This window comes from Clinocottus analis, unplaced genomic scaffold, assembly GCF_023055335.1.
Source record: "Clinocottus analis isolate CAN_PGR_092001 unplaced genomic scaffold, fCliAna1.0.p SCAF_24, whole genome shotgun sequence".
NCBI lineage: Eukaryota > Metazoa > Chordata > Actinopteri > Perciformes > Cottidae > Clinocottus > Clinocottus analis.
The window spans coordinates 5785130-5806604 of record NW_027175976.1 but is presented as its reverse complement, the minus strand read 5'-3'; the positions used below and the strand labels follow the sequence as shown (position 1 = coordinate 5806604).

The 21475-nt window shown below is 44.3% G+C and overlaps 4 protein-coding genes across 4 annotated transcripts; 1 reads left to right on the top strand and 3 right to left on the bottom strand.

Moving 5' to 3' along the window:
• Window positions 1–5106: 5106 nt before the first annotated feature.
• On the bottom strand, window positions 5107–8093 carry zgc:110699 (uncharacterized protein LOC325371 homolog). Its single transcript, XM_068590995.1, has 8 exons — window positions 8030–8093; window positions 7785–7888; window positions 6864–6920; window positions 6684–6757; window positions 6413–6551; window positions 5771–5864; window positions 5576–5647; window positions 5107–5215 (listed from the first exon to the last, which is right to left on the bottom strand). The coding sequence occupies exons 2-8, from the start codon at window positions 7834–7836 to the stop codon at window positions 5107–5109; spliced, it is 597 nt and encodes a 198-aa protein (XP_068447096.1). The 5' UTR covers window positions 7837–7888; window positions 8030–8093.
• A 961-nt stretch (window positions 8094–9054) lies between these two features.
• LOC137794267 (NADH-ubiquinone oxidoreductase 75 kDa subunit, mitochondrial-like) lies at window positions 9055–14534 on the bottom strand. Its single transcript, XM_068590994.1, has 19 exons — window positions 14395–14534; window positions 13289–13365; window positions 13086–13177; window positions 12892–12999; window positions 12644–12720; window positions 12469–12550; window positions 12200–12330; window positions 11891–12076; window positions 11642–11776; window positions 11444–11558; window positions 11161–11306; window positions 10948–11076; window positions 10699–10828; window positions 10392–10552; window positions 10117–10271; window positions 9841–10016; window positions 9618–9752; window positions 9457–9529; window positions 9055–9372 (listed from the first exon to the last, which is right to left on the bottom strand). Exons 2-19 carry the CDS (start codon window positions 13359–13361, stop codon window positions 9281–9283), a joined length of 2196 nt encoding a protein of 731 aa, XP_068447095.1. The 5' UTR covers window positions 13362–13365; window positions 14395–14534; the 3' UTR covers window positions 9055–9280.
• A 209-nt stretch (window positions 14535–14743) lies between these two features.
• unc50 (unc-50 homolog (C. elegans)) lies at window positions 14744–18282 on the top strand. Its single transcript, XM_068590752.1, has 6 exons — window positions 14744–14833; window positions 15823–16094; window positions 16178–16298; window positions 16383–16522; window positions 16903–17010; window positions 17669–18282. Exons 2-6 carry the CDS (start codon window positions 15827–15829, stop codon window positions 17803–17805), a joined length of 774 nt encoding a protein of 257 aa, XP_068446853.1. The 5' UTR covers window positions 14744–14833; window positions 15823–15826; the 3' UTR covers window positions 17806–18282.
• A 346-nt stretch (window positions 18283–18628) lies between these two features.
• On the bottom strand, window positions 18629–21047 carry LOC137794079 (inosine-uridine preferring nucleoside hydrolase-like). Its single transcript, XM_068590678.1, has 8 exons — window positions 20898–21047; window positions 20443–20624; window positions 20185–20364; window positions 19557–19668; window positions 19313–19449; window positions 19139–19216; window positions 18923–19039; window positions 18629–18836 (listed from the first exon to the last, which is right to left on the bottom strand). The coding sequence occupies exons 2-8, from the start codon at window positions 20617–20619 to the stop codon at window positions 18684–18686; spliced, it is 954 nt and encodes a 317-aa protein (XP_068446779.1). The 5' UTR covers window positions 20620–20624; window positions 20898–21047; the 3' UTR covers window positions 18629–18683.
• Between the last annotated feature and the right edge of the window lie 428 nt (window positions 21048–21475).

Genomic DNA, 21475 nt, shown 5'->3' with positions numbered 1-21475 from the left:
TTTTATGTCGAATACTATGTCTGCAAACACATTTATTGTATTATTAATGGCGAAACGTATAGCATACAATACAATGTTGATGTGCTTCTGCTTGAGCATTTTATATAACCTAATAGTGCAGAGAAATGTTGTATTTCTTATTCCCCTACATTTAAAAAAAAAACTATTACAAATGACTGTGCAGATTAATACTGTGTGTACATGATGATGACGATAATGCAGCACCAACTACCAGTGTACATTGCATTTGTGATAATAATCCAGTTATTAAATATAAATCATAGTATGGCATTTTAATTGGAGCCATTTTGCATTCTGCATATGTTTACCTTTCCACTTTGTGGATAATACTTCTCTTCTCCTACTTAAGTAATATTTTGTAATGCAGATTAATTTCCGTTTTCCTGAATGCATATGAGCATGGTTGGGTGTTGTGTGGTTGGTTGACTGACATCTCCCTCACTCCGTTTGCTCGGTGGAGCATCACAGCTTCATCTTGTCGTCTTATTAGTGCAAGATCAACTTTAACCAGCCAGGCTTCTTGAAGTGGCCTTCAAGAGGCCATACCTGGTCCATTTCTCACTGATGTGACTTCCTGAGTAATGCCATGAGTTCCACCTGGGCTTTTTACTTGCTATGACAAGTCCAAATGTCTATAAAAAGGTCTACAACGGGAGGTTCCCCTTTGGAGTCAGAAAGAGTCATTGTGCTTTAAATTATTTTATTATGTGTGCAATAAATTGGAAACAACACAATCAAAACACGACAAAAGGAGTTGAAGAATGTGTTTGTGCGGGAAAGAAAAACAGAAAAAGACACGTATTGTTTTGACATCCTGATATACTGCCTCCAGCTACAACACTCTCTCTCTCTCTCTCTCTCTCTCTCTCTCTCTCTCTCTCTCTCTCTCTCTCTCTCTCTCTCAAGTGGGAAATTAAATAGATATTTCTTTCTTCTCCATGACTGCTCCGGCTCGCCTGTCTCATCTCTCATCTCTCATCCTGCCCCAGATTGTTTCTCCTGAGAGAGACAGAGACAGAGAGACCCTGTCCATTGTGTTGCAGGTGTACGTGTTTGTGTGTGTGTGTGTGTGTGTGTGTGTGTGTGTGTGTGTGTGTGTGTGTGTGTGTGTGTGTGTGTGTGTGTGTGTGTGTGCTGCAGCTCTGACCTGTTACACAATCTGGGTGGATTACAAGGGAAATAGGCATCTCCAAGTGTTGCTTATACACAGAATTAAATGTCTAAACTGTTGGATGTATTTCCATGACAACTGTTGCAGCCATTCGTGGTTCCCAGAGGATGAATCCTGATGACGTTGGTGACCCTTTAACATTTCAGAGGCTGTGTTAGCAATTAAGGGACAACATCCCTTTGTCAGTGGTTCCAATCAGATATTTGTGTGTACATGTTATGTTCCTATTCAAACAATAGTTACCGTTATGAAATTATATCCTGTTACATCATTTTCTCTTATTCCCTTCCTGCTTTCTTTTTTTCTGCCGTTTCCTTATCACTAATCTCGCCTCCTTTCTTTCATCCGTCTCCTTTCTCCTTCCCGATATCGGTTTACGGAGGTGTTCCACCTCGAGGGACGTGGTCGTCTCTGTCTTTTCTCTCACGCACGTCGGTGTTGTATGACTGTCGTGACCTTCCATTGACGACAGTAAACCGAACTGATCCTAATTCGAGTGTAAAGGTGCCTCGTCGTGGAGTTGTTGACCACTGGAGGCCCTGTGGAGCAGCGGAGCACAGAGACAACCCCTGTTTTGTTTGTGTAACTTGTGTTGCGCTACAAGCCGAGGGCCACGAAGCAGGTCTCAAAACATGGAAAGGTTTTAAATAAAAGAGGAAATACTCATTGTGCCTGATACACACATAGTCAATAAAAGCACCTATCTATGCAGGAAAAAACACATTTCACACAGTCCAAGACTTTTTTTTCTCATATCTTTTTAAATCCATTGCGTCATTGGGTTGTATTTAATGTACTTCCGTGTGGCATCAACATCATGCTGAAACCGTGTCGTAAAGAAACAGCTGATTGATCATTGTGGAGGCATTGATGCTGATCAATGCCTCCACAATGCTCAATCAGCTGATGCTGATCAATGCCTCCACAATGCTCAATCAGCTGATGCTGATCAATGCCTCCACAATGGTCAATCAGCTGTTCAGCACTCAGCTTTTATGGAAGTGAGTCATCCCGGACACAACACAAGGACTCAGGTCGACTTTTCCCTTCATATATTGTGACACGGTAAATAACTGTGAACCTTACTTTGTATACGCTGCTAATTCAGGATGAATGTATTCGCTCAAAATGAATCTGATTTGCAAAAAACTTCTGGGAATCCAAAAGCTTTCGCTCCCTGATTGGTTGTTCATCTGTTGATGCAAGTTGTGACAGGCAGCTCTCTGATTGGCTCCCGGTCTGATGATGCAGGTGTGACTCATCTTCTATTCTGAGCCAAAGAGGTGAGTCCTGGTTTTGACCTTTCGTCTCCCTGGGGACCGGTGTGATCCCCCCCCCCCCCCACCCCGCCTCCCTCGTCCACTCATTCGCTGCTGTTGTCATCGTCGTCCTCTGTCTGTCTGTCTGTCTCCTCGAATCCAATCAGCTTTTGTTGGCATCACAAACAAATCAGGGCGTGGAGGCGAGCAACACGTCGTTGCCGTTCGCGTCTGTCTGTTTGAGTAAATGACAGGTTCACTCCCACGATCACTTGGAGAAAAACGGCTTGCAGTGCCCACATCATCTGTTCCTCTCACTCCCATGCTGACCTTGCTAAGAAGCTGGGGCGTATTCACCGAAGCACCCACTCATGTTGGTGAATATTAATTCAAACTTTGATATTTATGACTTTTTTTCCACTCCCCGAGTCTGTTAATATTAAACATGTCCTCAACCATCCAATTCATCTCCTCACCTGAAATTAAGCTATAGCACCATGAGGGCGGAGATATGAGAGAAATAATGAACCAGCATGAAAACAGATGAACAAACACCCTTATTTGCTTTTGTCGGAGCCTTTGACTTCATCTCATGCTCTTCTCTGGGAAAAATAGACAAACTAATGTTAATATTTCTTCATATCTCGAGGGCATTGACAACAATATGCTTTGTTGGATACATCTACTAATGCAAATACTGCCATTAACTCCAAAATACTATTGAGGAACTTTCATTGTGTGTAGGCTTTGTGGACAGAAGCAGTAGTGTTCCCATGAGCACCTCCACCAAGTGTGTCGACAAGAACTGGACTCGTTTATTTTTGGGGGAAAGTATAGTGAAAGAATGACACAACTTACTTTTCACACAATTTAGCTTTTTTAAGTACAGCTGTTGGCAGGACGCGCAGCCATGAGGTCATGCTTCTATTTGTTGCTATATGCACGTTTATAAACTGCAATATGACAATGGTGGAAGTCAACTTTGTTTGAGCCGGAGACGGTAATTATATATTGACATAAAACCATGTCGGACTCTGTGACAGGCATTAAAAAATAGAAATAGCCGATGGTTTTTATGACCAGTTAAAAACTCATTTTCGTCCCAATAATCCAGTCATGGCTGCTTTAGAGACACCTGTGGCGACGGGTGGTACCAGCAGGTGTGTTTTAATCATACCCGGGAAAGGCGGACCCCGACAGTATCAATGAAAACTACAATCCAACGATGCAATCCCATCATTTGAATACAGAGAAAGTTAAAAATAGTAGCAATAATTGGGTCTGGTATAAATAACTCTAGAAATATGTAACTATCTCCACATTTTGATCCTCTATGTTTGAGCCCAGTGGGGTTCTGAGGTTGGTTGGATGGTTGGTGGCAGTTGGGTGGAGTAGTTGATGTATAATAAATGGTTGTGGGGTTGGACAGCGGGAGTAAGCACACAGTCAATTTCCCATGAAGCCTTTACAAGTGGCAGGAGCTCGAGCAGTGTGTATAAACAGAGCAGTCAGACTGAGCGGCCCTCTGTTTCTTCCTCTTCTTCACAGACCAAATGCCCAAAGACGCCCAATGCTTTGATCCCTGTTATATCCTCTCTTATTCTCCGACTTGTTTTTTTTCCTGTGTCTCTACTTTGTTTTCTTCAGATGTCTCTCGCTGATCATAAAGTTCAGAAGTTCAGCGTGAGCGATGAGGAGAGCGAGAGACGCAGTCCATACTGTACGGAGAGGGAACCACAGTCAAATTACGCCAAGGCTGTAATCAAAGCCAGCCTCATTCTTTTACGCACTTCACGTCATCGACACACTCCTGCAACAAGTTTCACTGTTTTACTCACCGACTGGTTCATGCTCGGGTTAGATTCTTGTGCGTGAAGTTGACGACCACACCGACACTCAAACGTTACACACACACACACTCGATTCCTTGTGATTTTATTCAAAACAAACAAGTGCCTTAATCTGCTGCTATGACAGCGTTGTTCTGGTGAGATATATAGGATCTCACTTCCTCCACACCAAACTGGACAAACAGTGCATTATACATACTGTGATGAGTCTGCAGCAGATGAAATGACTGTACCGCCCTCTGCTGGATGAATTAAACTGGTTCTCCTGTGGACGCAGCCTGACGAAAGTCATTTTCGGACATGTAAACGGGCGCTCTCAGTGTGCACGGCTTCAACGGATGATTGCTTTTTGCTGGTCGTGGAATTACCGAGCACATGTTGGCAGTAAATAATGCATGTGACTGTGTGTGCAGACCGTAATAAGAGAGAAAAACGTGTCTATATGGAAATGAATTTCCGCCCCCACTGCACAGATAGGTTTGTCTTCACAAATAAATAACTTAAAAAGAAACACCATCCGTCCTTGAGTGTGTATTTAGGCCACTTTATATTTTCTCTTGCCAGAAAAGCAGTAGTTTCTCCCTCTGAATAGCTGCCTCGACTCTCACCCGGGCCCCTTTAAACTGTCTGCTGCTGTTAGAGGAGGAGATGAACTGATGTCATCACTCATCCCAAATCTTTACCAGCTGACATGCACTTCTCCTTTCACCCCCCAACCCCTCCTTTCCAGATTACCTCAAGCTGAACTGGAACTGTGCAGTAAAATCACCCACAACTGCAAACTCTAGTTGTTCTTTAGTTGTCGTCACCACTGCATGGTCTTGGATCGGGTCAGTTTCCTGGTCAGCGCGTGGCGAACAGTCAGCATGTAGGAGCGGCGGTCCGGCAGAGGACGCTGCTGGTCCAACACCAGCCTGACGGACGGGAGACAAAGCATCACCACCGGCTGCCGATGAGAGCGGCCATCTGACCAATATGAAGCATCTCACGTTTGACAAACTATATGTGTGGATTTCCTCATATAATATACAGTACAGACAAACTGAGAGAATTAGAAAATTAGATTCATAATGATGAATTATAGTCAGATACAAGCGTATGGAGATGGATTATTTAGACACCATTATCGTATTATTGACATGATAATAATATATATATATATATATATATATATATATATATATATATATATATTTTAAATGTCACAGTTATTGTAAGGCAACACCCGTGGTGTAAAGAGACTTAAATATAGTTATAATGGAATTGAACCAAACCTGATGAGCTGAAACACGGCTGCTTCCACAGCTAAAACCGCTTCTGCCACCGACAGCTCCCTGAAACCACACCTAAACACACACACACACACACACACACACACGTGCACGCACTCAATAAACATAAGGCAAATATTGATGATGAAATACAATAAATGAGAGAAAATATTGTCAAAAAAAATTGCAAACACACACCGTAAATCCTTGGCCAGTCTCTGACCTTCCTCTGTCGTCACCTCCCTGCCGATCTCCAGGTCTGCCTTGTTGGCTACCAGCACTGTGGGTACAACTAACACACACGCACACAGACGCACACACACACACACATGCACATAAACACTGAAATATAGTGACAATAAACCGGCAGGATGATGTTATGGCATACAGTGTTCACCTACAGATCACAGGACGGCCTACCATACATGGACTATACGTGTGTGTGTGTGTGTGTGTGTGTGTGTGTGTGTGTAGGTGACATTAGACATATGTCAGCCGGAGTCAGAGCAGACACTCACACTGAACACATTGTTCCTCTTGAGATCATACCGCTGGTTCAGTAGTTCAACAGCTGCTTCATTTGTCTCCTCACACAAACATACAGTCCAGAATCGGGGTGCTGACATTATGTATTTTGTGTGAAAACACACTGGAGAGCTTAAAACAATTTTACTGCCTTCCTGCCAAAACACACGCAGCCTTAATCGTCACACTGTCAAATTAGTGTCCCGAAAGCCTCCGTGTGTTGGATGGGCCGCTCAGGTTTGACGTCAGTGTCCTCAGACGATCTCAAGTCACATGTACGGGACTGTTTTGGACTTTCCCTTCAATATTTCGTACCCAGGCTCTGCTTGGTTTGCTCGATGAGCTTCTTGAGTCGCGGGACGTCCAGGAAGCTGAGGCGCTGCGTGATGGAGTAGAGCAGCAGGAAGCCGTCTGCCCAGCGGATGGACGCCTCCAGAGACGCCACAGAGCCCTCCTGGGGCGGACAGTGTGTTAGAAAGCTGCCATGATGGAGACACTGAGACACGTCAAACCTCACGAGACAGAATGGTCCAAGCAAAAAAGAAGAATGGGCTTCTCCGCTTTCTAAACAGAAGCCTGCATTTACCTTACAAGCTACATCCAAAATCTCCAGATCAACAGCTTCCTGGTCCAGCGCCCGACTGCATCTGTACGTCACCTCTGTGGGGAACACACATTTGTCTTCTTTAACCCAGTCGGGAATAAAGCAATGCACGCTCATGTTATTTCCTCCACTTTAAGAATGTTTGTTGCAATAAATAGTTACCCTTTTTATGGTCGTATTCACCGATGAAGCGCTTGGTTATAAAGCGAACACACAGTGCTGGAGACACAAGACAGACACAAACAGAGTGAACGGCCTGAAGCACAAACTAATGATCCTCATCCACACACACACACACACACACACACGCACACACACATCTGCAGCCTACGGTATGTTGTGGCTCCCCTTTAGTAATGCTACCTGCCTTGTTTAAACAGATGGAGGAGTGGTTTCTCTGTGTTTGGGTGGAAGGGGCCTGGACGCTTTGTTTGACGTCTGCTGTTTGAGGGCTCTCTGTATTTCCTTTTGGCAGCACGCATTAAAAGGTTACTAAGCCTGTTTATTTGAACCTTTACAGCTGAAGAAAGAGCGATGAGCTTCAATGCATTTCAAGGAACTAAAACTTGGCCTCCACCTCTGTCACATGCGGATATATTTGATATTAATATCATAATGATAATCCACAGTATAAAACGTCCGTCTGGTCCTGTTGCAGCTTCCAGTTTACGCGTTCCTTCGTTTTATTGTCGAAGAACAGCCCGACAAGTCCCTTACATCCCTCCACTTACATCCCTGCTCTGCAAAAGGAGCACATCAGCTCGTAATGAAGAAGCAATTTCTCACACTGATCTATTTTCCTTCGATGGGAAGATAAGATTTGACAGAAGCCAGGAGACAGAGGCGGTGGGGTCAACGTGAGTCCTGTGCAAGCTTTCCATATTTAGCAAAACCTTTCAGACCGTGATCCAAATGTAACCCCAAACATAACCTCTTTTATTTGCCAAAAGTGTGAAAAAAGAACGTGACCGCGTGTCCCCGACCTCAGCTACAGTTACATAATCAAAAATGTGCACACGTGTCCCCCATCCTGTCTCTCTTTCCCGTCTGCATATTAATGTTTGTCTGTATATTGCCATTGACCTGTTTTTCCAGTGTTCTGAGCTCCCAGAATGAGGAGTTTCACTGGAACCATCTTCCCGTTGGGTTTAGTACGAGTCTCCTGTCCGTCGCCGCATGAAGAAACCCTGCGTGGAGAGACTTGAAGTCACAACACAAAACTCAAAGGAGACTCGCAAAACAAACTTTGTGCGACAGAATCTGTAAAACGACAAAATGCACAGCCGAAAAAGTAACACTGCTGCACTGCAGGTTGTGCTAATACTGACCTGTGTGGAGAAAAAACTTCCAGATATGGAGAGGAGTAAAATGATGAACTCCCAGTTTTCGGTCTCAGACACTGAGCAGGCAGGGAATGAAGAGATGGGACTGTCTTCTCTCTGCTTCTGTTTGGTTATAAGAGCTCTCTCTCTCTCTCCCTCTCTCTCCCTCTTTTTGGGAGCAGTATATGACAAGAGCCATTCGTCTGGAGGAACTGTGTCCAACTCCCTCATTGTCCAATTCTGGATCTATTCAAGACACATTTAACTCTTTTAAAAAAGGGATTTTCAAAGACAATCATTCCCAAAAGGCTCGCCTTAAATCCTGATCTGAACCGTCAATATCCCTAAATCCTTAGCTTTACTTCCTCTTTACTTAAAGTGGACTTGAGGCTCTGATTGTTCAAGTAGGCGGTTGTTTACACGAGCAAAATCAGAGTGTCTTCTTGCTCAAAGTCTGTTCAAGAAACCAGCTTTCCCAAGATGAACTCCAACTCGTATTAAAGATGGGGATCCGTCCTGCCACCCGACTCCTTGCTGAAACTTGTACTTGCGGTGTTTCTTTTACACGACAGCGCCACAACAAGCACAGCCCAAAGCAAACAGCTCATTAATGTGCTAATTGTTTGCTCTGCTCATGCAGCGGCCCCGTTCTGACCCCTGGACTCTGCAGAGACCGCCTTCTCCGTACCAGGAGCCAGATTTGAGCATATTTCATTTGTTTGGCAAACGCTGCCTGGAAAGATTAAAAAGAAAGAAATTGGACATTTTAATGTTGTATTGCAAATGAGGTATTGCAGTTAGAGTTTTGTTTTCTATTAAAGTGGCAGAAGTTAGAGGTCACAACTTTAAATATGTAAATGTTATACTGCACTGGAAGGTACTATGATTAACGTTATAATAAGAATAATGAGGTTTGCACGTTTTCTAGCCTATATATATATATATAGATATATATCTATATCTATAGATATAGATATATTCTTAATGAAACAGGCGACGGAATGAGCTGAAATCACTCGAACTGGAGTAAAGACATTTTAAAGATTTTATTCATATTTCATACAATCTTTTGAATACGTTTTTTTTTCAACAAAGCTTGTTCACAGGAGTGAAAACAACGACTGAACTGTATGGTACAAGCATCAAGGACAACTTTAAATTAAGGAGCAACACACTGAGTTTGTTAGAGCAGTGTGTGTTGAACAGTGGGGGTGTGTGTGTGTGTGTGTGTGTGTGTGTGTGAAGCTCGGTGGCCGTTCAGCAAACTGACGGCTCGTCGACGGCGGCGGCTCCTTCCGTTACGGCTTTGACGCATTTGGCCATCGTCTGGGAGGCCCGGCTGATCGAGTCTGGACGCAGAAAGGGACATACGAGAGGATTATATTTCACGTCTACGCATTTCTATTCTGCCACGTTTAAAGAGAAACACGTACCTGTCATGTAGAAGTCCTTCGCCGTTAGCTGTTGCGGCACCAGAGGGGTTGCTGCGAGGTCCTGGCTCACCGCCTGCGAACAATTCAAGAGGCGGATCGATTCGGTGTTCTTTCCCCCGGCTAGATAGCGAGAGTGACTCAACGGGTGTTTGTGCGTGTACCTGGGCAAGCTCGTTGGCCTGCTTGAAGTAGTTTGCCTCCTCTACGTCGTCGTAGCGGACGAGATTGGGAGAGACCTCGGCGAGTCTGGATCGGACCTCCTCCAGAGAGTCGTAGGGCAGCGTCACGCCGGCCAGCTGCAAACGGGTCAAAGACGTCACATTAAATGGCCGCGCCTTGTGATCTAAAATGTGTACGGAGCCCTGCGAGTGACTCCCTGCTTACTTCAGATACGGCCCTGATGATCTTCCAGTCCTCTCTGGCCATCCCCGGAGCGGTGACGGCCACCCGTGTGTGTTGGCTCCGGCCTTCGGTGTTGACGTACGTGGCGTTTTTCTCCGTGTATGCAGCACTGGGAAGGATGACGTCTGCCATTGTTGCCCCGACGTCCCCGTGATGACCTGGAGGATGGGGGTTCGAAGAAATTATAATTTATAATTTTAATATATTCACGCTCTCAGGGTGACCATGGATTGTGCGTTTGTTTCGTGGCGCGTGTACCCTGGTAGACGATGAGGCTGTCCTTGGGCAGGTCGGCTCTGGTGATGCAGCCGGCGTCAGCTCCGAGCAGGAACAGCACTTTGGGAGGATTTGCCCGGATGGCGTCCACTCCGGCCTTGTAGCCCAGGTCCAACGCAGCCACCTGACTGGCCACTCTGCACACACACACACACACACACACACACACACACACATAAAAGGATGAGCAGGAATCCTGAACCTCACGAATAGAGGCTTAAAATGGGTCCACTCTTCTGAGGATCGCCAAGTTGTACCTGTGAAGGACGTTGAGGACTTTCCACCCTTCCTCCACGCCACTGCTGGTTCTGGCGTTCTGAGCGATGGCGGTGACGGCGCTCAAAATGGCGGCTCCGTCTTCTCTCTGCAGAGCGCTGCTACCCACGACCACTACCGGACGCTTGGCTTCTGACAAGACCTGGAGGCCAAGGAGGGGAGAGGAACATTTCAGGTGAAAGTTGACAGAAATTCATCCGAGAGTTGCAAAAAAATATCTGTTGCAGCATCAGCGTCAAAACTCTCTCTGGACGTGCTCCCAGTTAGACTGCGTACGAGTTCGATTACCTGGCAGAAGGGGTGTGTGCCGTCCGCCAGCTGCTTCAGCACCGAAGTCTCCTCTCCCAGGTGGTCGTAGGAGAAACTCAGATCGACATTGTGACCGACCATGGCAACACGCAGCTCATTGTGGAGCCAACTGACAGAGGAGGGGCAGAGAAAGACGCGTTGATTACTGAACTTGGATTTTTTTTCATCCAATAAAAAGCAAAGACCAGCGATAAACTGTTTCCAGGAGGGGCAATGAAGGAGCTTCACCTCTTGCGGATGCGGGCGTTGAACAGCGGGGCTTCGTAGCGCGGGTTGGTTCCCACGAGCAGCAGCAGGTCGCAGTCCTCGATGCCGGCGATGCGAGAGTTCAACAGGTAGTTGGAGCGCAGGTCAGTGCTGCAGGGAGACAAGGAAGCTGTGAGAGAGATTCCGGGAACTCTGTGAGCGACAAACTTTTAACTCCGATCCACAAAGTCTTACCCGGCTCCCGACATGGGGAAGACCTCCTCGGTGCAGAGGTTTTCTGAGTCGAGTCTGTTGAGGAGGTCTTTGAGGGACACCAGAGCTTCGGCGTCGGCCAACCCTCCGGCGATGACCGCCACCTCACTGCCCTGCACGCTCTGCAGCTACACAGATATCACAAAGATATAGTTCACACACAGATTCAAATATGACAATACGACCAAAACAGGAAACGAGAACAATAAAAAAAAAGGTACAAACATCACCCGTCTCATTCACTCAAGAAGAAAACGACACTTACTGCTCCAGCAACACGAGAAAGAGCGTCCTCCCAGGTGGTCGGGGTCAGCTGACCGGAATCGTTCTTCACCATTGGTTGGGTCAACCGCTGTCTCTTCAAACCATCATATGCAAACCTGAGGAGACACATTTGTGGATTTCCTTTTTCTCTCACCAAGGTCGCAACATGTCTGGGTTTTTTTTTGGTCCATTAATTTACCTGGTTTTGTCAGAGATCCATTCTTCGTTGACGTCTTCATTCAGCCTGGGCATCACCCTCATCACCTCCCCTCCTCTTGTGCTCACCAGGATGTTACTGCCCACAGCATCCATCACATCGATCGACTCGGTTTTCCTGCAAAGGGCAGCACAAGACGAAATTAAAGAAACCAGTACGACTGGACTGAATGAACTGTAAATGTATAATCAGCAACTGTCTGCTCTGGTTTTGCATCAAATCCAGTCCTACCTGGTCTCCCATGGTCGCGCGGTGAAAGCGTAGGGTTTGGAGGTGAGCGCTCCGACGGGACAGACATCGATAACGTTGCCCGACAGCTCGGACATGAACATCTTCTCCACGTACGTCCCGATCTGCAGATTGTTTCCTCTTCCTGTTGTTCCCAAGTCTTCAACACCTGCGATCTCACTGGCAAAACTGGGAAGAAAAAAAACAGGAATGCATGAACAAATGTTAGAGGGTCTCATATGACACCACTTAAAGGGACAATAGAAGGCAATGTGATTATTATACTCTTCCTGGTGGATGTGATGCACTTACCGGACGCAGCGTGTGCACTGGATGCAGCGGGTCATGATGGTTTTAATGAGCGGCCCGATGTTCTTGTCCTCCACTGCTCGCTTCCCTTCTGTGAAACGACTGCGGTCTGAACCGAACTGCATGGACTGATCCTGAGAACGCAGCAGGCAGGAGTATTAGCACAGTAGAAAATATTAAAGATGATAGTTTGGGAGGTTATCCTTAGAATGAAGGCTTAGTCCTAAACCAAGATAGATATAGATATGTATTTATTTACAGTCCGCAGTTACCTGTAAGTCACACTCTCCTCCCTGATCACAAATGGGACAGTCCAACGGATGGTTGGCCAACAGGAACTCCATCACTCCCTCTCTAATGACACATACAGAAACACATTCATCAAGAAAGTTCATTCAATAGTTTATGTTCTTAGTTTGAATCATATGTGAACATTTTATTTTGTACCTGGCCTTGCGAGTCTTCTCTGAGTTGGTGAGGATGTTCCAGCCCTTCATGACGGGCATGGCACAGGCTGCTACCGGCTGAGGAGCGCACACAGGCGCACATCAATTAGACAGCAGTACTGCAGGCATTTACAACTATTTCTGTGCAAAGAAGTCTCGTCTTATGTTTGAAACTTTATAATTTAACATTTTCAGCCAAATGGCTCCTAAAGTGTTCTGCCTATTGACCAATCAGATGCACTTGGTTACCTTTGGAACTTTCTCAATCTCCACCAGACACATGCGACAATTTCCTGCCACTGAGAGCCGCTCGTGATAGCAGAACCTGGGGATTTGCATTCCTGCCTTCTCACAGGCCTGATGGGGAAAGAAACGCGCAAGATACAGTATACAACATAAAACATCTGTGCATGTTTGCAGTAAAATAATCGGATGTTTCTTACCTGCAGAACAGTAGTTCCAGGCGCCACCTCCAGTGACTTCCCGTCTACAAACACCTCCACCATGTTGCTGGCAGCACGCACTGGAGTACGCACTGCAAGAGGAAACCCAAAGGTTACATGTATTTTAGATTAAATTAAACCTGACAAATAAAATCAATCAAATGATATAGTCTGTTTTCCTAAAAGGGACACAAACAACTTACCAGTGTTGGAGGGAGCCAGGCCGCTCTTGGCAGCTCCGGCTAAAGCCCGGCCGACGTTTGGAAGTCGCAACATGACTCTGTGAGAGGAAGACAGAAAGAAAGCAGTCAACACATGAGGTAACTTTATCCTGATAATATGAGTAATTAGGTATTTATATTCTTGCAGATTTGATTTATGTTGATCAACTAAAATTGACTACGTGTTTCAGTTTAACCCACAACTAGTAAGCGTGCCTTGAAGATGCCGCCGTCTGTTTGTTGAGAAGTAAGAAAACATGGTCAACAGGTTTACATTTCATGACATTTTTGCACGACTGTCTCCGACACTATTTAAATAGAAAATGTCTTGGATCCAGACTGTGTTTGTTTCAACAAAATAACTATTTTTGAATGAAGAGGTTGTAAAATTCCCCACAGAAAAGAGCAGCATAAAGTAAAAGACCTTCCTTCATCGAGGAAAGAAATTATGTTATTACATTGTCTTATAATGCTCATAGCTGCAGGTTTAGAACCAACATATTTACTGTTAAATGTGATAACTATTTTGCTCTTTAATCCAAAGCCTGTTGAATGTGATGTTATGTTTTCATATATTCTGGATTGAAGTCTTGAATTTTAAGAAAAGATAAATAATCCGGCCCCAACTTCCAAAAATGTATATTGTGCACTTTGAATTAAGTTCATATTTTTCAGACTTCGAGTCTCAAAAATTGATTTCAACTTGAATCAGAGCCTAAACAGCCATCGTTAGCTAAACTAATAGCTGTCATTGTCAACAACAACACATGATGTCGTCACTAAAACATGTTAGTAACGTTTCAAGGAGATAATACACAGAGACGTCAAGCAGACATTTGGGAACATGTCAACCTTGACACTTGGCAGGCACCATTATATACACGATTTACCAGCAATGTGGACAGGATTGCTTGCCTCCAGGCTAACAGCGCTAGCTCAGAGTACCACTCAAGGACACGGGCATTGCAGTGTTGTAAGAGGGTTACAGCGGGTAATGAGGTCAAACACATTCATGTCCTTTGCTTTTGCAATGAAATACCAAATAGAGGTCCAGGTTCATGAGTGCATAAAGTTATTATGAGTCTTACCTTTCGCTATTTGGCCTTCTGGACCAGAACAGCGGTGATCTGAACTGTGCTACCAGTCAAATAACTATGGCGTATTTAGCGGAAATAGCATGTTGTCCTACTTCCTCTTGGACTGGGCTGAAATTTCATAATAAAGTCATACATAACTACATTATTCTGCTTTTCTTTGTTTCTTTGTTTCTTTCTTTCACTTCAAGTATGGTTTATTAGTTTATGCCATGTTTAGTCTTACATCACTGAACGAGATCCTCTTTTTTAATGTTTTAGTTTGTACTGAAGGCGATCCTCTCATTTCGACCACATGTCCCATGGTGCACCGGGCTGATACCGGAAGTATCTACGTGTTCATGTTTGCGACAGTTCAGGAAGGGTCTACAAACAGGTACATAAACGAGTAAGAGTTGAGGCTTTCTACTCCTAAGGAGTACAACACAAACAGGTAAATATAATTCAGAGTAAATAGGTTTAGGTGTTTAGATAATACCACCAAGTTACAGCGGCGTTTACCCAAGTATTTTACAAATTAAAGTGACCAGGCCTTCCTATCTTATTAAACTAGTTAGCAACGAGCTAACATTGTCTGCTAGCAAACACAGCGTCAACCACAACAACATGAATGTGTTAGTGCCTGTTGGGGATGTAAAAGATACTGCGCAGCAGTAGTGCATTTGGTTTATGAAGGATAGTTAATATGTATAATTTAGAAGTTTTTTACTGTAACTTAGCTTATATGTAGCATAGGTTTGCAGTAGCACCCTCTGTTTTTGTGTTGTCATTTCTTTTTAAAAGCAGTTTATTCAGTGACAGCATGCAATAGGATATATTCAACACACGTATAGGATATATGATAGAAATGTGGGATGCAAGACTATTTTTGTGAACTTGTCAGTTTATAAACATCATGTCTGCTCAGCAGGTGGTATTATCTTTTTGTGTGTGTTTATTATTCATTTAGTAAGTGTCTCAGATAGTGACATTATACAAGTTGTACTTTTTCCTCTAAACTTTCATCATAATTCTCCCATATATAGTCGTTATAGACCAGACATAACATTTTATAGCTTTTAAGTTTTAATAAACGGCATCTAGAGCCTAAAATGTAATGTTACTATGTCGTTCTTATTGATGAAATTAAAGTTTCTGTGGATTCATATTTGTCACTGTGACGATGTCTGTGACAACTATCAGCTGTAAACTGGAAGCTTTATATGAGACTCGATATGAAAGTGACTCATCACGTTATAAAATGAAGTATTTTAACCACAAAATGCATAATATCCGTTTAGTTGTATTGGTTTTTCTGCATTTGAACCTGCTGTGAATGCACCAGAAAATGCTGAACTCTGCATTTGTGCAGCACTTCATCCCGTCTTTCTTCTCCTTCACTGTCCCTTACTTTCCCCCCTCTTTTTTTTATGTGATACACAGCACCATGTTGCCGACCACCACACCAAACAGTAATGGCGCTCTCGGTTCTAGCGACAATGCACGTCACACGGCGGGCTTCAAGCGCTACAAGTACCTGCGACGGCTGCTCCATTTCAGACAGATGGACTTTGACTTTGCCATGTGGCAAATGCTTTACTTGTTCACATCACCGCAGAGAGTCTACCGCAACTTCCACTACAGGAAACAGACCAAGGACCAGTGGGCCAGGGACGACCCGGCGTTCCTGTTTCTACTCAGCATCTGGCTATGTGGTGAGTCTGCAATCAGCGCAGTGTTGGATCTGAATGTTGTCACTGTGCCATGATGACTAAACGCTCCCTCTATTCCTCCGCAGTGTCAACAATAGGCTTTGGTCTGGTGCTGGACATGGGAGTCGTGGAGACGCTGAAGCTGCTGCTTTGGGTGGTCATTGTTGACTGTATAGGAGTTGGTCTTCTCATATCAACCATCATGTGGTGAGTAGGGGGTTTGTCAAGTAAGTGAACTCTAAGATAGACCCCCGACCGCCTCTGAAATGTTATTCATTCTGTCTTTTTCAGGGTCATCAGCAACAAGTATCTGTTGAAGCAACCCAGCAGAAACTTTGATGTGGAGTGGGGCTACGCATTTGATGTTCACCTCAATGCCTTTTACCCGCTTCTCGTCATCCTGCATTTCCTGCAGCTCTTCTTCATCAACCGTGAGTAGCTTGAGGCTTTTTGTGAGTTATGGCATTGTGTCTGAGATTACATCATCCAATTACAAAGCCAGAAATGGTCTTTAATACAGTTAAATGTGTATTCAATTTTAAATGAAGATTAACAAGTCCAAATGCAACTTTTTTAATTATTATTTTTGTTTGATTTCACTCAATAGTTAACAATTTATAATAAAATGAAACAAAAATTGTGTTTAAATTTGATAGACATTTTTTTTCTCTTACGAAATAGAAACAGCAACTCATGTAATGAATATTGACCGTTGTGAAGAAAAGCTATGACATGAGACAATGTGTGAGCATGAATTAATGTTGCCTCCGTCCTTTGTCACCACACTTACAGTTTGTTTTGTGTGTTTCAGATGTTGTGATAATAAACTCAGACTGGTTCGTCGGATACTTTTTTGGAAACACTATGTGGCTGATCGCCATTAGTTATTATCTCTACATTACGTTCTTAGGTTACAATGGTAAGTCCTATTCATATTTAAACACAGATTGTATTTAATTTTCACACAAAAAGTACCAATATAACACTAAATAGACCATTCAGATCGAGTTGGACTGATAACTTCTGGTTGTATTTTGAACAACAACTGATTTGTTTAGACCTTTGTTTTGTTTCAGAGCTTTTTTAAGCAAAATTACCAAACATTTGCAAGTTGCCACTTCTCTGTTGAGAGGGTTCACACTGGTGATTGGACTGAACTGCCTATTTGAGACTTCAACTTGGGTATTAGGAAGTTATGATGGCCATTTATTTGACCATGCTCAGACATTTTATCAACTGATAAAAAAATATCAATTAACAGAGAAAAGTATTCGTCAGATTAATTATATATCTAAATAACAGCACAATTTACTGCCTTTTGTCATTGACATTGACAGCTGGAAGTTGGAGGAGGACGTTAAAGAAAGAGGGATTGTTCATCTGGATGGTTGATGTGGGAGGGTCAAGACATTTTATTGGTTGGAGTGTTTATTTCCATCTAGGGATAAAGCAGAAGTCACCATTTAACTTTGTTTCCCCATAAAGGAGAAGGAATGTAGTGTGTATTTCAACGTGACTTTATAGATCTCTTATGTCGGCTCAAAGCGTCAGCTGATGTACTCGTGTTTTCCCCACAGCTCTTCCCTTCCTGAAGAACACCGTGGTGCTGCTCTACCCCTTCGCTTTGCTCGGACTCGTTTACGTCCTCTCCGTCTCTCTGGGCTGGAACTTCACTCAGGGCCTCTGCTGGTTTTACAAGTACAGAGTCCAGTAGGACCGGCTCGTCTCTGAAATCGGACACTAGTCGGCTCCAGGCCGACTCAAAAATCTGCTTCCAACTCGCATCCAGGTGTCAAGAATCAATTTCCAGCTTCTGTTAGTTAACATCTGGTCAGGGAGGACTCTCCGTGAACTGAGACGCTGGACTGGTCGACGCCGAGCTGGTTGACGGTCGCTCGACTCTCAATCGACTCATTTTCTGTTTGGCTCTCACGTTGAGCTCCGAAGTCGGTGAACAGTGATGTGTTTGGACTGTAGTTGCGAAAACGGGAGATACGGCTTTTACTGTGGTTCCTTTTGTATGATTTGTAAATATTCTGGCAGGTTGTAATATATACACAGAGGATTGTTGAAGAAGAGGACAAATTTGCTTTGTTTCCTTGAGTTTTCTTTAAAAAAAAAAGACTGAACAATAATCCCGTTTATTGATAAGATAAAAGGAAAGTGGAGGAACATGGGATGGCCACTTTTTTTTTCCCCTTTCTGTTTTTTCTTAAAGTGTATATTCCAAAACACTTCCAATAAAAGGTTTTATTAACTTAGGTTGACTCCGTTTTACTTTCTGGAGACAGAAATGCCTCAGAGAGGACATTTATGTCTTATTGTTTATGTTACTGTGCTGATAAAAAAACTTTTATTCAGCCTTATTAGATTTATATTATGATCCTTTGTCTTTACATTAACTATATAAGGTTTACAAAACAACAACGACCTTCATACTAAGTCGTCCATCGCAACAATATAATGAATGAGTCAACAGGCGGTCCACTTCTAATGAATACAAACGTTTAAAAAAATATCAACAAACGAATCCAGTCATCTGCCACTTTTATTGTTTTTGTCCGCCTGTTGGAACAAATAGCATTTGTCATGCTACTTCAGTGCGTTCATCATCAGCTGTTTGAACTTCTCCTGGTCGATGGTCTTCATGACGAAGACCTTGTGCTTCTTCTTGAGCATGTCCATGTAGTCCAGGACCATCATGCCTCGGGCGTGGGCCCCCTCCAACTCCACTGTCACTGCAACCTGGAGGAGGAAGACAAGACCATGGACTGACAACGTCTTTGTTTCTGCAAAAAACTGAACCTGTGGGTGCCAGCGAGTGCTTCAACCTCATCGCTCTCCGTCAACAGAGTGTCATCGATGGCTGCAGCCACAGCGTAGGTGTCGCAGGAGTTGAACCCGGGCCCGGACACCAGCTCCTTTTGGTACCGCTCGGTCTGGACCATCTGCGGTGACGACGAAACAGGCGACGTAGAAAGTGACATTTTGCTCTAAACACTCTTCTTTTTTTTTTAGTGTGTTTTAAAAAGAAACAACCGCCGCACCTTTCTGGTGTAACTGTAGATCTTCTCCATGAATCGAGCCTTCTCAGTGTCCTGGGCCAGCCAAGTGTCACAGAAAGACTTGAGGGAGACGGAGAGTAAGTCAAGCGCGTCGTCTTTTTGTTTCCACAACCATGATATCCCCTAACTATCTGGCTCGTTGTGGTAGTTACGCACCCACGGCAGGCTGTTCCTGCAGCTGAACTCCCACGTGGCGATGTAGGTGGGGCAGGTGTAGCGGTCCAGCACGATGAAGGCCGCCTCGGGGTCGGCCACGAAGTTGAACTCTCCGCACACGGTGGTGTTACCCCTGGCTACACACACACACACACACACACACACACGCACACACACACCTTCCTTCATTATCACCATCTGAAGTTATGTGTCTGACAGTTGACGTTGACGCCGGAGGACCTACACTCAGTGTTTCCTCCCATGATGTAGAGCGCCTTCAGGTTCTTGCAGAAGGACGAGTTCAGTTGTGCAGCGACGGCCAGGTTGGTGAGGGGCCCCGTGGCAACCAGCGTCACCTGCTCGCAGTATGAAAGAAGAGGATAGGTGTCATGGACCAGCTGCTGTAGCCAGTCTTCCTGTTTATGGATCTCATTATATGAATCCAAATGTTATATCAGCTTTACAACTAAAATCTATAATTGGTTTTATTATTCTCAAAAGGAGGGGAGGATCGGTTTTTATTAAAGATGCATGAATATCTGTCATAAAGGCTATTTTGCCTCCATTACATGGCTTCTTTTAGTCTGGTGCGAAGGACATTTAGGTGTTTACGCTCCTACTTTGTCTATTTGTGTCTGATTTCTCCTAAATTCACCAAAAGTTAGACATAGAATTTCAGAAAACTTCTAACACAATAAATAATAAATACACAATACGGTTCATTTTCTTTCACGCCATTCACCTATGGTGGCTCGCCTTAAGTACAAAGAATGAAATAAGGGTTCATAAGTTCATAAATAAGACAATATATATACAAATATATGCATGCTGCATAGACACGACAGTCACATCGTTCTCCACCAGCTCCCCACCTCTCCAGGGTTTTGATTGACGATCTTAATGATGGCCTGTGCAGCTCTTCTCTTCTGCAGCAGCTCCAGGCCCGGCGCGTCTGGATCTGGGGCGTCGCCCAGCCCGTCCTTCCCGTGGAAATCTCCAGCGTGGCGTTTCCGCCCCAGCACCGGCTGTGGACAGCCGCGGTACACCGGGATCTGAGGAGGGCGACAGGTTTAGCACGCGGCGGAGCCATCCTGACCTCATAACGGCTCTGTGACGCGGTACGTTCTTACATCCAGCCTGTTGCAGGCTTTTAGGACGCGCAGTGCGTTCCTGCAGGTGTTGTCCAGCGGCGTGTTACCGTGGGTGCAGGTGATCCCCAGGAGCTCCACGTTGGGGGCCGCCAGGGCCATCATGATGGCCTGGGCATCGTCCACCCCTGGGTCCATGTCGAACAGCAGCTTCTTCATCTTATCTATTCAAGGAATGGACGAAGGACAAAGAGGAAGTGGTGGCTGTCTGCAGAAATCTGGATAGTCTTGTTTTTGTAGTGGATATACCTGTGTATATACACCGTGTCAGACCGTAAACACACCCACGTAGCTGCGACCATCGTGCTACAGACGCGCTGTGAGCGTCTCACCCGCTGTGCACATTTCTGGTAAAAACAATCCGGATCCTCTTCGTTGATTACTTTGTAAGTAGGGTAAGAAAGCAGTTAGTGCAGAGAACAAAGAGATTAACTTACCAGTCTGAAAGGTTTCAGCAACTAGTGCGATCCTTTTCTAGAGTCGGCTGTGGAGGGAGATGTCTCGCTGCTGCTCTTTGTTTCCTTTAGAGCAAAGAAGTGGGGAGGTAATGAAACGCTCAGAAAAAAACACCACCACATGCATCTGGGCTGGGCCGCTACCAGCAGAGGCAAACGTTGAAAAAAAAAATCAAGTTTAAGGGATGTAACATGATCTGTTGTGGGTTGTACAGTGTTTAGTCTCCTCCTCCTAAAGTATTGTCTTGTTTTACTCTATAAATAGTTGTTTATTCATGTATTAATTAGGTTATTGAGCAATTTCCATTCCTGTGAGGACACTTGTGTCTCATGTTTCAGTGGTAAAATCTCGAAGCCTAACAACTCAGCAAACTATCAGATTTCCTTTCTTCTTTTTTTCTTTTTTTTAACACTGCTCTGCATGAAGAGCAGCGATAAAGACAGAGCAGGAATTTCCTGTTTTGCGTTGGTAGGCAATGTTTTTAGCACCAGGCAGGAAGTCTTCATGTGTTTCTATAGTGAATCCAAGAAGAAGAAGAAAAGAATGACACAGATGCTTC